Source organism: Strix aluco, chromosome W (genome assembly GCF_031877795.1).
Source record: "Strix aluco isolate bStrAlu1 chromosome W, bStrAlu1.hap1, whole genome shotgun sequence".
NCBI lineage: Eukaryota > Metazoa > Chordata > Aves > Strigiformes > Strigidae > Strix > Strix aluco.
The window spans coordinates 416,346-429,047 of NC_133970.1; the positions used below are offsets into that span (position 1 = coordinate 416,346).

The following is a 12,702-nucleotide window of genomic DNA, read 5'->3' on the forward strand; positions in this document are numbered from 1 at the left end:
GCTAAAAAAAAAAAATTCATAAATCTGTTGTTTAAAAAAAGGAACTTGTTAACTTACAACAGTCTTAAACACAACAAATATACAGAAAAATACAGTTTCTGGTTTCATTTAATACAAGCTCTTCTTCATGTACCTTTGAGTCAAATTTTCTCACAACAGATCTCTCTATTCACTTTTGCACTTTTGTGTAATTTGTAGATTATGCACAATGACAAAAAAGGAATTCTGTGTTTTAATGATTTTTCCATAGAAAGGTGGATGTTTTTCCTTTTATTAGCATGGATAAGTAAGAACTGAAGTAACCATGCAGTCAAGACTTCCCAAGTTCTGTTCTTTTCTTCACCAGAGGGTGTCTTCAATCAGTTGCAAGAAACTACTCTGGGTTTAAAACCTGAAGTTTAACCGTTTTGTTATAGTTACAAATGTTGCATACAGGGTTAGGTGCCCTGAAAATACAATATACAGCCCAAATTGGAGCCCCAACTTTAGTGGGAAAAGATTTTTTTTTTTTACTAAAAGTTCCACAAGAAAGACAATGCTGTAACAAAAATATACAGATAACGATAACCTGCCAAAGGCACGAATTGCCATTAAACAAGTTATGTCACTATTCAACACAGCAATTACGTCATTTTGTGTTGCTGATGCTGTCTTGTGTGAGGAAAATATTCAGTGCTTAAACCAATCGGGTATTTTTTCTGGGTCATACAGAGGGGGGAAAAAAGCATCGTAGCACAAACAGCAAAGCTTCTTGAGGAAAAATAGCCTAGAGAGAATTTTTAACACTGACCCTGTCTCCATCTGCATCTGCATTTTATGGGGAGGATGCCCTGGGAGTTGCAGTTCTAGACCATGCACTCTACATAACTCTACTGGTTATGAACCCTAGCCTCCTTCTAGTATGGGTCTCCTCTTCAGACATCACTTGCTAGGAACAGGTATGCTGCCTCAGGACAGGCGTTTTTCTCAAGTAACTGATGTAAATACTAAGAGCTAGAGAGATACAGGAATTTCTGTCATTCACAGCAGATAGACGCAAACTGCTAAACTCTGCAGGACAGGATCTGTGCTCTCTAATGAAGCCCATGCATTAATTATCGCATCAAAGACTTGGCACGTGCAAGGTGCTTTTCAGTATCTACGTCTAGCTCCTTGGTTCAATATGCATTTAATTATTAGTTTAATCACATTAAAATATACATTCATACATTAATTATCAGGAGACTATAATGCTAGAGATTGCTTCACTCTTTCAAATATCTGCCCTCACAGCAGAAGGGTGATGAAACCTACAGGTCTTCATCACGTGACAGAGTAAAAAACAGCGCTTGAACTGCACTGTCTTACCAATTTGTGCGGTGCTTTAATTCATCATCAGTAACGTTAATTCCTTTGGAAACGGGCAGCTTTGCAGTGCTAAGAAAACAAACTGAATCGGAGTCTGCTTTTAGCATGGCTTCCCCTGAACAGGCTGTAGCAATGTACATGGCACTTCTCTTATGGTGTAAAACGTTAATTTACTGGTTCTTTAAGAATTCCAGGTGTAAATGCTGATGGGTAGAACTGCAAAGCAGCACAGCAGACAGAAAGGCCAGACTTGAACTGCTGAGCTTAGTGTGCGTGTTGCACCCGAACATCGCATTTTCTACGAGGATGCAAGTTCTAGAGCAGATGTACTAGTTAACGCCAGCGAACACGGAGGAAGAAATGGTTCTGACATCTGAGCTAGAGGAGGGACTCGTATCAACGTCCAATGTGCAGAAAGCAGCTCTGGCTGCTGCCCCTTCCACCCCAACACCTGCTGCTCACAAGGACACTTATGAACTCTTTTCAGACTGCTTGGAAAAGAGGAGACTTTTTTACAAGGCCTTTCCTGAAAGAAGCAGGATGCTGCATTTAAAACACGGCTTAAAGAAAGACTGACAGTAAAACCAAATGTCTGACACCAGACAGTGACTGGGCACACCAAGGGAAGGCGGCCAAGAAACACATGGACGCTCTGAGCTGCCCTTTGCTCTAAAGGCCGTATTACCCCAGTGCTCGTTAATCCAATCCACCTTGCAGAGCACTGCAGATTTAAGTCTGGGTCTTTTTTTGCCAAATTTTAAAAAAATCACTACCAACTGCATTATGGCTGAGAGTATAAGAAATACCTGTAGCCACTTACAGCATCCACAGGATGAACACCAAATTAATTGGTAAAACTTAGATGGGTAAAAGTATGACTCCAGTTTCCAGTTCAGTACCTGCAATCCATCCACTAATACCTTAGACTCTAAAAGTTTTGTTTTTCCTTATTTTACTACTTAAGATTCCTCAGTGCAAGTATTCTGCATTTTATTACAAATTATATTTTCTTTTCCTAAAGTATCCGTGCTCTGAGTTACTCTGCAGACTCACTAGGGTGCGGCAAGTACTAAGCCACAACTAAGGCTACTTGGACAGCGGCCTCTGTCTCCAGGTCTGTAGCTGTATTCTCCACACCAACTACACCAAACAAGTTACTCCTTCCACATCCTTACAAACAGTGATTTGTGTTTTACCATCATTCCATTTAAAAATATATATACAGTGCAAAATTACTAGCCAAAGATGGAAGATGTGAATTACATTGCACAGCAGGATCTGATAACTCTCTTCAGGCCTCTGAAGGCTCCTGCGAAACAGAGGATACATTCTTTTCCTACAGTCTGCATCCTCTGCTCCAGCAAAGTAATTAACTGTAATTCTTGTTCTTGCTTCATATTCTTAAGACCTCTTTCCCAGGACTTTTGCTTAAGTCGGTGTATTTGCTTTTTAAGAGCAGAGCGTATTTGACCCAGTGAGCTGGAGAACTGCCTGGATAATCAAGGGAAATGAGAAAAGATCCTGAGTGGGTCAGAAAGTTGACATACTACAATAGGAAACAGAAAACAGAGGAACACAGATGAGGAAACTAAGTAATATCCATTGAAACAAACTATGAGACTGATTTCTTTCTTTCCCCAATAGTCAAGTGCTGGAAAGACTGTGCTGTGTTGTTCACAGAGCTGCAGGCAGCAAGGAGACTACCTCTGCCAGGACTGTTCTAATGGCTTCCAAACTGTTAATCAGTGGTCAGTAAGGCCACAGTAAGTGGTCTGGAAACACTCCACAGACAAGGTTTTAGTTAAAAATGAGATAATTAAGGTATCTGATACTCTGGGAGGGCTGACTGATTCACTGATTTTCTGGGCCAGGGGATGACTGCTACATGTTCTTACGTGTTTGCTCTATTCAGGCTATTGTCTACAGTACAGAGTAAACATAAGGTCTGGATAAGTCAGGGATTTTAAATTAAAAAATTGAATCATTTAATTGTAATAATACACAATCTATTTACTGTACGATGGCATGCTGCAAAATATCAGCTTTAACTGTGAGGATACAGGAACACAAGATGCTCTAGTTTACGCCACCTGATTTTTCCTTTCTCTTTAACACTCTATCTACCAAAATAAATTCAGCTATCACCAGCCTTTCTCCTTACCATTCACTGTGGGTTAACGCAATCTGCAAAACAGAGTTTGCCCTTCAATCTCCTTTCCATGTAAAAGATATTCTACCACACAGAGTAGGAACTTGGGAGATTTATCAAGAGCCTTTTACCCCAAAACTGAACACTTTTTAGCAACTGTCTTCAGTAAATAGTGGGGGGAAAAAGAAGTGTTATGGTTACGGACCAAACGTCATGAGAATGGAGATGCTGGGACACACGATGCATTAACTTATGTTTTGCTCAGACTAGTTTTACAATGTACCCTTCACAGAGGAGCGGTAAACGTCCTTGGGGATTTAAAAAAAAAGATCCTGAAAAGCAATGTGGTTAATAACCACAGATAGATTTCACCCAACATGTACTTTCTCTACAGTCAGCAACACCTACTTCATTACACATGCTCGAGTGCCAGATCTACTCATCTTCTGTCACTGATCAATATGAAAGGTCAGCCACGCTATCTCTAGGGCGGGTGGAACATTTTTACACTTACACAGAATATTTAGTGTATCAATTTCTTATGAGCTATCGAAATGTTTAGACTTGGACCCGAAGGGGGAAAATTCAGGCATGGTTAGTTTGCATGAGCATGTCCTTTAGGAGCCTCCCCCCGGCCCCAGAGCTGGCCAGGACAAGCCACAAACCCACACAGACTGTTCCCTACTTCGGTCCCACTGCAGAAGGGTCGGGTGGGGCCGGCTCTCCCCCAGGCCAGCAGCAAGCAGGGATGTGCCACTCCTGGGTTGAGCTGCTGCTCACCAAGGGGCTCTGCCCGCAGCGCCCTGGCCACCGGGCTGGCGAGCCCAGCAGGGCCCCGCTCCCTCGCCTGGCTGTGGGCCCGGTTCGGCGGACAGCCGGGCTGCGCAGGGGCTGCTCCTGCAGCGCTCCTATCACCGCCCAGCCAGGAGGGCGGCGCACTCTGTGCTCTTCCTGACCCCGCGGAGCACCCACAGAGGGGCATGGGCCCTTCTCCAGGCACCGCAGCAGCATTATCCCCTGCAGCCTGTGCCGGGCGGGCGCCCAGTGCGCCTGCGGAACCAGGCTTCTGCACGGCTGGCGCCTCCACGGGCCCCGGCCCAGCCAGGGGCTCTGCAGGGACCCTGAAAGCAGAGCTCAAGTGCCCCAGAAACTCCTGCTATTGACAGCTCGTACGTCTACAAACTTGAGGTGCCTAAAGCAGAGAGAGAACGGCAAGCTTTGGAGATGATGCTCTGGATTGAAATGCATGAATCCTGTTTAAGTCCCAAGTCCCCTCTAGATCAGGGCTTCAGAGTATAAGTGCACGCTGAATGAAGTGGGGGGAGGGTCCCAGGAGTAGCTGCAATATAATAAGGTAAAACATCTGTGATACAGCTGTATTAGTTATGAGTCAGTGACGTTTGAAATCAGTCATCTGCAGAAAAATATTAATATTTTGCTCTAAAAAGTATAATCAAGATGCTCTGCCAACAAGACCTTTGCATTGCAGTTCAATATAGCACACGTTTTTCTAATGATTAACAAATCAAGCAGGTTTTGCAAAGACACAAAAAAAATTGCTCTTTGCAGGAACACAATACAACTATACTCCTCTAAGATTCAAAACCAGTAAATATAGACAGCATTACAGAATGAAGCATCGACACCCAAATTAAGACCTGACATTACCACACATAAATAGAAAACATACCCAAATTTAAATTATATTTCTCTCCCCGAAATGATCTAGCAGCACACATATACATAAAAGCTATTTATGATAGCTACTGTAAAATGATTTCCATGAGATAACTTGCTTCAGACTGACATTTAATCAGGTTAGAAAAGAATGAGATGTTTCTGACAAAGCCCAGTATAAATTAAAACCACTTTCCTTGTATTACACCTTCAGGAAAGCACTTCCAGCATTTTACTGGATCATCAAAGTAAAACTTCAGCCTTAGACCGCTGAACAACTACTGGAAAATGAAAACTGGCATTACTTAAGACCGTTAAGAGCTATATGATGTATCACTGTACCTCCATGGTTCTCAAATTAACGTCAGCTTTAAGAATTAATTAGTCTAATGGAGAGTAAGGGAAGACAGATGCAGGCTAAAACCACAGCTACGTGTATACCGATTTGATGTCTCTAATCCCCGATTCTTTCATTATCAGTTTTTAAAGAATTAGGTATTGTATCTTTCATTTTTTAGAAGCCTATGGCATTTCCTTAGTGCATAGCTGTGTTAACACTCAGTGACATATCCACATCATTAGAACATGCTCGTGTTTGAGTGAAACTGCAGTGTTTTGAGACATTTTGAGAAAATTTTAAACAGCAACAAATATAACTATTGATTCAGTGGATGTATTTCATTCAACACACTGCTGCTTTGTCAAAAAAAGTTCCTTATTGTACAAGACCTAAATCTACCCATTTTATTTAGAGATAATGCTTGATAAAGAGTATTATTACCGTTGGTTCCTCACCACCTGTGACAGTTGAAGAACGAGCTCTCCTAGATGGACCACTCTGCTGTTAAATGATAATTAATGTTACAGATAAGTATATTTAGTGATGAAGGTCACAGATTACTGTCACATCTTTAGGAGTAAGGAATTACAGACACTCAGATTTATTAAAAGACAGCAATTAGATGGAAATAATGTTTAAGATAATAGCAAAAAACCTGAGTCATCAATCACTGATAACCAAGTCAGAATCTCACATAAAAAACACGAAGGGAACTAATTTCAAGAGTTCTTGTATCCAATTCTTTATGTTCAGTATTGCTAACAATAATAGTAAGAACATTTATCCTCAATGTAACATATTCCCCAACCCCCCAATGAATTTTGCATGTTCTACACATAAACATGGAATTTAAAACCAAAATGGATAAGTTCTGGTCATCAGTGAGTGCGCAGAAGTCAGACGAAAGATGGAACTGATACTGTGAATTGTCAGTAAGGACTAATACAGCCAAGAGCAGCACTGTATTTAGAAAGAAAGTATGTATTTAGTTGCTAGAAGATAAGTTATGATTAGCTCAGTAAGGATTAAATATGGTTAAGATGAGGTAACAGCCTTGTTTTAGCGCAGTGCTTTCAGTTCTGCTGTTTTGAACATCTGCTAATGAAATGAGCGTTCTAAAATAATAAAGTGAAAGCCATATCACCAATCCCAACCTGACTACACCAGATAAAGACACCCAGACTCCATCAAGTGATAAGAAACCCGGACTCCATAAAGTGCTATTAAAGAAAGAAGCAGAACACCTCTGGAGCAGACTGCGTCCAGAGTCAACTTTGTCTGGTAGAGAGGGAGGACAGTGAAGGCAGAGACGTACTGGAAACCACCCCGCTGTCTACCCAGAGGAGAAAGCAGAGGGATGGATAATCCTTCAGAAGCAGTTCTTTGAGCAACAGCTATTACATGCATCTGTAGGCAGCAAATGCAGATACACTAAACTGCTACAGCACGTGAAAAAATTAAACGGCGAGAAAAACAGTATGGTTATTGTAAATGTCTGCCCAACAGCAACAGAAAGAACAAGCAAAGGAGAGACATCAGCTTTAACAACAAACTTATTGATATATGCTATTTACTCAATATTTCCATAAAAAAGATACACAAATTTGCTATTTGTAGATACATATGTAATGTATTTCTAATAAAATATTGGTAAAAAATAATCCTGGAAGAAAAGTATAATTTTAAAAAATATCTGAAGAGTTTCATTCAAAAGCTTGTCTCGGGCAATCCTATTTTAAGTAGTCTCTCTACAGCCTGCCACCTTTGCAACCCTCGTACCACAAAATACGTAGAACTTTCTATCAATTAGACCAAAGGTATGTGTGCTTATCACGTGAAAGAGAATCTTTTTACAAAACACCTTTGTATCTTTTCCTGTTTGAAGAATCTACTTAAATAAAATGGCAGAAGTTGCTAACCTAAATCACTCCGATTAAAAAACAACAGATGCAGTGCTGTTCCGTTCTATCATAGGAGGACTATCACAAAAAGGCTCCTTTTAACTACAACGAGGTAAAACACCAAACCCTTTTAATGTTATAGATCTATATATCCCAAGTAAAATCAATTTATGAGACACAAAAATATACCTGCCAGGAGAGTCCTGTGCTGCAAATACAGATGGTGCTACTGCCCTCTCCTACCCCAGCTGAAAACACCCGGTGGAGGATTCTCTCTCTCCACTGAGCACACACCCCGAGCGCAGGGAAGTGCTACGTTAGATAACTCAGGTTAGTGCCACTGCGCTCGCAGCCTCAGGACATTCTTCTCTCACATGAATGTCCTCATTTTAGTTGCTGACCATGATGATACTAATTTGGTATCCATTACTATTTGGGATAGTCATATGCCCATACTGGTTACTGATCTGTATCTGACCACAACTGACCTAAGAAAAGATATTCAGAATCAGACAATGTTCAAACAAAAAGGAAGAAATAGAAGTTAGCTTTGGTTTACCAAGGATAATTGAGACTGTTCTGCAACTGCGTCTGTTACACTGCAAGATCTTAATCTTGAAGAAGGATCTCTTTGCTGGAAAAAAAAAGAAAGAAAGATGTCTTTAAGCTAAAGTGTCTTAAAACATGGGGTTTTATTCAGTACGTTTACTTTTCTCCCATTTAATCCAAACCCCCAAAAAATATTATTTATGTTGCGGTGTTTTAATAATTCTGCGTAAGTTTTAATACTTCTACAGACATATGACAAGCAATGAAAAATCTTAATTCTCAGTATTTGATCCTGGACTGTTTCAGCTTAACTGCAAAAAGAATATAGCCAATTACGATACAGATTACTAATGTTTTACAGCTACAAATCTCTTTATAACAAAATCTCCTGTAAACAATTAGTATCTACTTCTATTTCACCAGGGAGTGGTACATACAATTTCTCTGTTGACAGTTACCCTTCATACATGCTATGAAAAAAAAGGGCTCATTCATTTTTCTAAAGGAGAAATGTCAACACAAATTCTGATAGAAAAAAGATGGAAAAAAATCTGAGCGATTAAGCTAAGAACATTGATTCTTAGACAAAAATTGAGCAGATGATACTTCTCTTAAAACCAGACATTGCAATGAAAACTGTAGCTGCGATACAGCTCTTCAGGAAGTGAATGCTCCACCTTGGTTTTCATTACTTCACCGTGACATTCACGGGTGGCAGGCATTACTGACAAAAATCAGGCATTAAAAAATAAATCCAAAATCAAATACTATGGATGAGACCTCAAAGTCTTAAATATTTACTTAAAAATTTAGAGTATTTCTTTCAAAAAAATTGTCTTAATTTTCCTCTTTGCCTTCTAGCTTTTGAACTTCCCAACACATATCCTACACGATCATGAATTAGAAACAAAAAAGCCCCACAAAAAGCAGATATGCTAGCATGTCTGCTTGCTACTAAAATGTAATTCCTCACAAACCTGTGAGATTTATCACAAATAAGGCGATAGAGCACAGTGGTGTCAAGTGACTGAATTCCAGCCCATATGGGACAGGCTCAGATTATAAAGGGACAGCACCTGAGAAGGATCAATAATTACATTTTCCACTTGCTACAACACTGGTTTTGGGACTCGCAGCCATAGAGGATTCTTCACATCCCAAAATTACAAGAGCTCCAGAGATACTCTCAGGTTTTACTTCTTGGTAACAAACAAGATATTTGCTATCGAATTTAAAAACGTTTCAGAAGGAACTAATGTGCCACGCTAATATTTATATTTAAGAAGGAACTAATATTCTGCCTACATTGGTTAGCAACCATTGCCCTGCAGGATCAATACTTGGTCTACAACATAAGAAATACATCAATATTACAGTAATTCTGAAATATCCCCATAGCTGGTACCAAGAGATTTAGAAGGCATTAAGCATGGCATCAGCAATCATTTTTTGTTACTCTCATGAAAAATCCCATATAATGAAAAGAAAATATACAAATACTGTAGTCATGAGGGCTGGCAACAAAGCAAGCCATGAACAGAGTATTTCTGTTGGAAGGGACATACAAGGATCGATCATCTAGTCCAACGGCCTGACCAGTATTCAATAAAACACAGTATTCTATAAAATCAATCAGCATGTAAATAGCATTTCACTTTAAATGACTTTTCTGACACAGCTTTTCTGTGGCGTTTGATTGAGGTAAATTCCATGTACAGAAAGCAGCCTTGGGTAATTCCTAAACTTATTACTTTGCATAATTGGTACCTTATGAATGCACTAATAAATGAGCAAATGACCTACAGCCCATTTATAACTGCTCCCATGGGCACCCTGATGTACCACTGAAAGACAACGAAGCAACACCGTGAGGGAAACTATTTGACAGGTGTATCAGAAACTCCAACTCTTACTTGAAAACATCAGTCCTAAGAGCACATTCTGTTAAAAAAAAAAAATCAGTGTTTTTAAAAAAAAAAATATAGAAGATGTAATTACACCTTGCTTCTATGTTATGCTAAAGATTAATGTGAAAGGATTTGTCTGTCAAATGGACTGACCAGCAAGTCTGAAGTGTTTTCTGGCATTACACTTGAGAAGTGACAAAATCCTTGAACACACACACCCAGACACAGTCACTCCTCAGCTATCTGCTGGCGATTTGGCTGTGTTGCAGGTTAACTGTGTGTGGCCGGAGAGGCACGGGAGCTGTCTCTGTGTAAAACAATCAAAGGTCAGGCTGGAAATACCAGGCATGCTGGTGGGCAAACCTGGACGGGCTTCTAGTTCCAGCCCCCAGCCTGCAGATCTGCGCCGGCCTTAGGCAAAGGCAGTTCAGAGCTGGCGGGTTCGGGGAAAACCCTGGATCCAAGCTTCCTCCCTGCGAAGCCATGAGGCTGATCCCGCAGGCCTTCGGGAAGCGGGACCAAGAGGAAGCGTCACGTGGACCCAGCTGAGCGCAGGGCTCACAGCCTGGGTTCAGCTCCAAGTGCCACGCTCCTGGCCAAGCTCGGGGATGGATGTCCCTGGGCTCTGCTCGCCAACCTCCCAGCTGGGCAGATTCACCGCCCGTGCCCAGGGAACAGCTCAGACCCAAGTGCTGGATCAGGGCAGCGAGTGCCGCCGCGGCCAGAGCGGTGGACAGCACAGCCCAGAGCCCTGAGTGGCCTCCACAGCCACGCCAGGGCGTGGATATCCTGACGTGGATAACACACAGTAACAGACATTTTAAATGCTTTGGCAATTTCTTACTTTGCAAGTGCGGTCTGATTAAAATTTTTATTGCACTGAAAAGCAAGATGCTGTCACTTAATGGCTCCTAAGAGCTAGTCTGTATAGGAATATAATTATTGAATTATTTAATTAAGAGAACTTTGCAGCTATACCATTTATTTATTATTGTTAATGTAAAAAAAAAGTAGGCCCTGCTCTTGCCATTGAAACGGTTTGGTTAACCTCCTGCCCTCCAAGCAAACATCTACGAAAATCTGCAGTTACCTGCAAAAGCCCAAGTGACACTCTATGCATATGGTTAGCCAGCAGAGCTGTAATTTGCTAACTAACCTCCAGATAACATTCAAATCATTCTAAGACACCTACTGCACAGGTTTCTTTGTGAAAAACTTGCACCTAATCAAGATTCTATTCAATCAGAACAAGAGTAAATATGATACTTCTCTCTTGAATTGCAAATGTACCTTGATGGCATATACCAAGGATAAAAAAAAAGAATAAATCACAGAATGATGTTCTGTTTAATACTCACAACTGTTTTCTTAACCAAAGAGACATAAGACATTCCCCCCCTTACAAGTTTATTATCCTTATTTTTTGTGGTTTCATCAGTCTGACAAAGTAATGATTAACACAAATATAGAGAACGTTCTTTGGTTTTACCTCAAGTAAACTCTTATGGTGAGAGACACATTTTTTCCAGACTAGCCATTTACAAACTTGTGGAGGATTTGACCACAACTACCTACTTTCAATTCTAATCCTTTGCTACTCTTGTAGCAGTTGATCCAGGAAACTATGAGGGGTTTATAAAATCCTAATGTAAGAAACCACATGCTTTAAGAAAAACTATCATGTTGTAAAATGGGTTGTGGTTCAAAAAGCGTTAGCAATTTTTTCTCTTTCCTTTGGAAATTACTAGCTTGATACTCTGGTATTACATACTTTGTTTCACTGAAGGTCTAACAGTAGTGGAATCTGAAGTTAAACTCACACAGAAGAAAACATTACATCTGAACTGAGGAATTCTGTTGTTCAAGGCAGTTTGCTCTGTGGTGAAATTACGATGCATTTTTTGGAAGGTAATTTTTAACTGTATGCTCAGGCCTTCCTGAGCCCAGCAATTACAACCCACCCCTGTAACGGATTCAAATTCTGTCAAACTAGGGGAAGAGTACAGCAATAGAGGCTGAGAGAGAGAGAGCAGCATGTCACGTACAATCAAAGAACTGATTTGTTCCCCATTGGAATCAGGAGTGACCTGCAGTCGCCTGCTCAGTTCCTCAGACAGCTCCTGAGGACTGGTTCGGGACACTGGAGATGCAGGAGGAGGTGGCAGCGACAAGCTTAAGGAATCTCCACTCGCACTTGCTTCCTCTGAAATGGTTTCCCAGGGCTAACAAAAGAGAAGAAACTACGTTAAGGATTTACATAGACAGACCAAGTCTTCTTTCCCTTCGCCTTCGGTGACCACCTCACTGGGACAAACACAGGTGTGATAACCAGCTTTAACATTTAACATAACAAACCAATCCCTACAAGACACCAACAAGCATTCTACTCTGTGTGAAGTAGTCACAGGGAAAAGCAGTTTTCATGCTGACTTCAAAGTGCTCTTCATGTTGATGACGACACAATGCTTTATGATTCAGCACGGAAAATTATGTAGATGGAAAGATGCATAAAAAAGAGCTCTCGTTAAAAAAATTCCATCTGAAATTTTGTTCAAAATGTAGCTAATTCTGCATTCTAACTAAAAACTTGTAAGAAACAACTGTTAATTTTAATTTAGAATAAAATGCATAATAGAAAGCACTCATTAGTATCTGCAAATCAAATATTAACAGGTGACAAGTGCAACAGTAGTTTCAGCAAGCTATTTGTTGCTCTGAATAACATTTAGTGAACCAAAACTAACTTTCACAAAGAATTTTGTCTGTGATTCACATAATAAAATATTCCTTAAAGTTGAATGGGATTAGAGCTTTACACAAACTCTCACTTAG

The 12,702-nt window shown here is 40.4% G+C and overlaps 1 protein-coding gene across 9 annotated transcripts in view; it reads right to left on the minus strand.

The window, feature by feature from the left end:
• The window catches only part of LOC141917864 (E3 ubiquitin-protein ligase NEDD4-like), a 176,091-nt gene that overhangs the window by 33,460 nt on the left and 129,929 nt on the right, over positions 1-12,702 (minus strand). For 5 of the 9 annotated variants that reach the window (XM_074811488.1, XM_074811491.1, XM_074811490.1 and 2 more), the window contains exons 11-13: positions 11,916-12,092; positions 7,974-8,048; positions 5,955-6,014 (exon numbers count right to left, since the gene is read on the minus strand). In XM_074811488.1, the coding sequence (XP_074667589.1) occupies positions 5,955-6,014; positions 7,974-8,048; positions 11,916-12,092 (312 nt within the window). The remainder of the gene's footprint in view (positions 1-5,954; positions 6,015-7,973; positions 8,049-11,915; positions 12,093-12,702) is intronic. The other 4 variants (XM_074811492.1, XM_074811485.1, XM_074811484.1 and 1 more) reach the window with 3 other exon arrangements.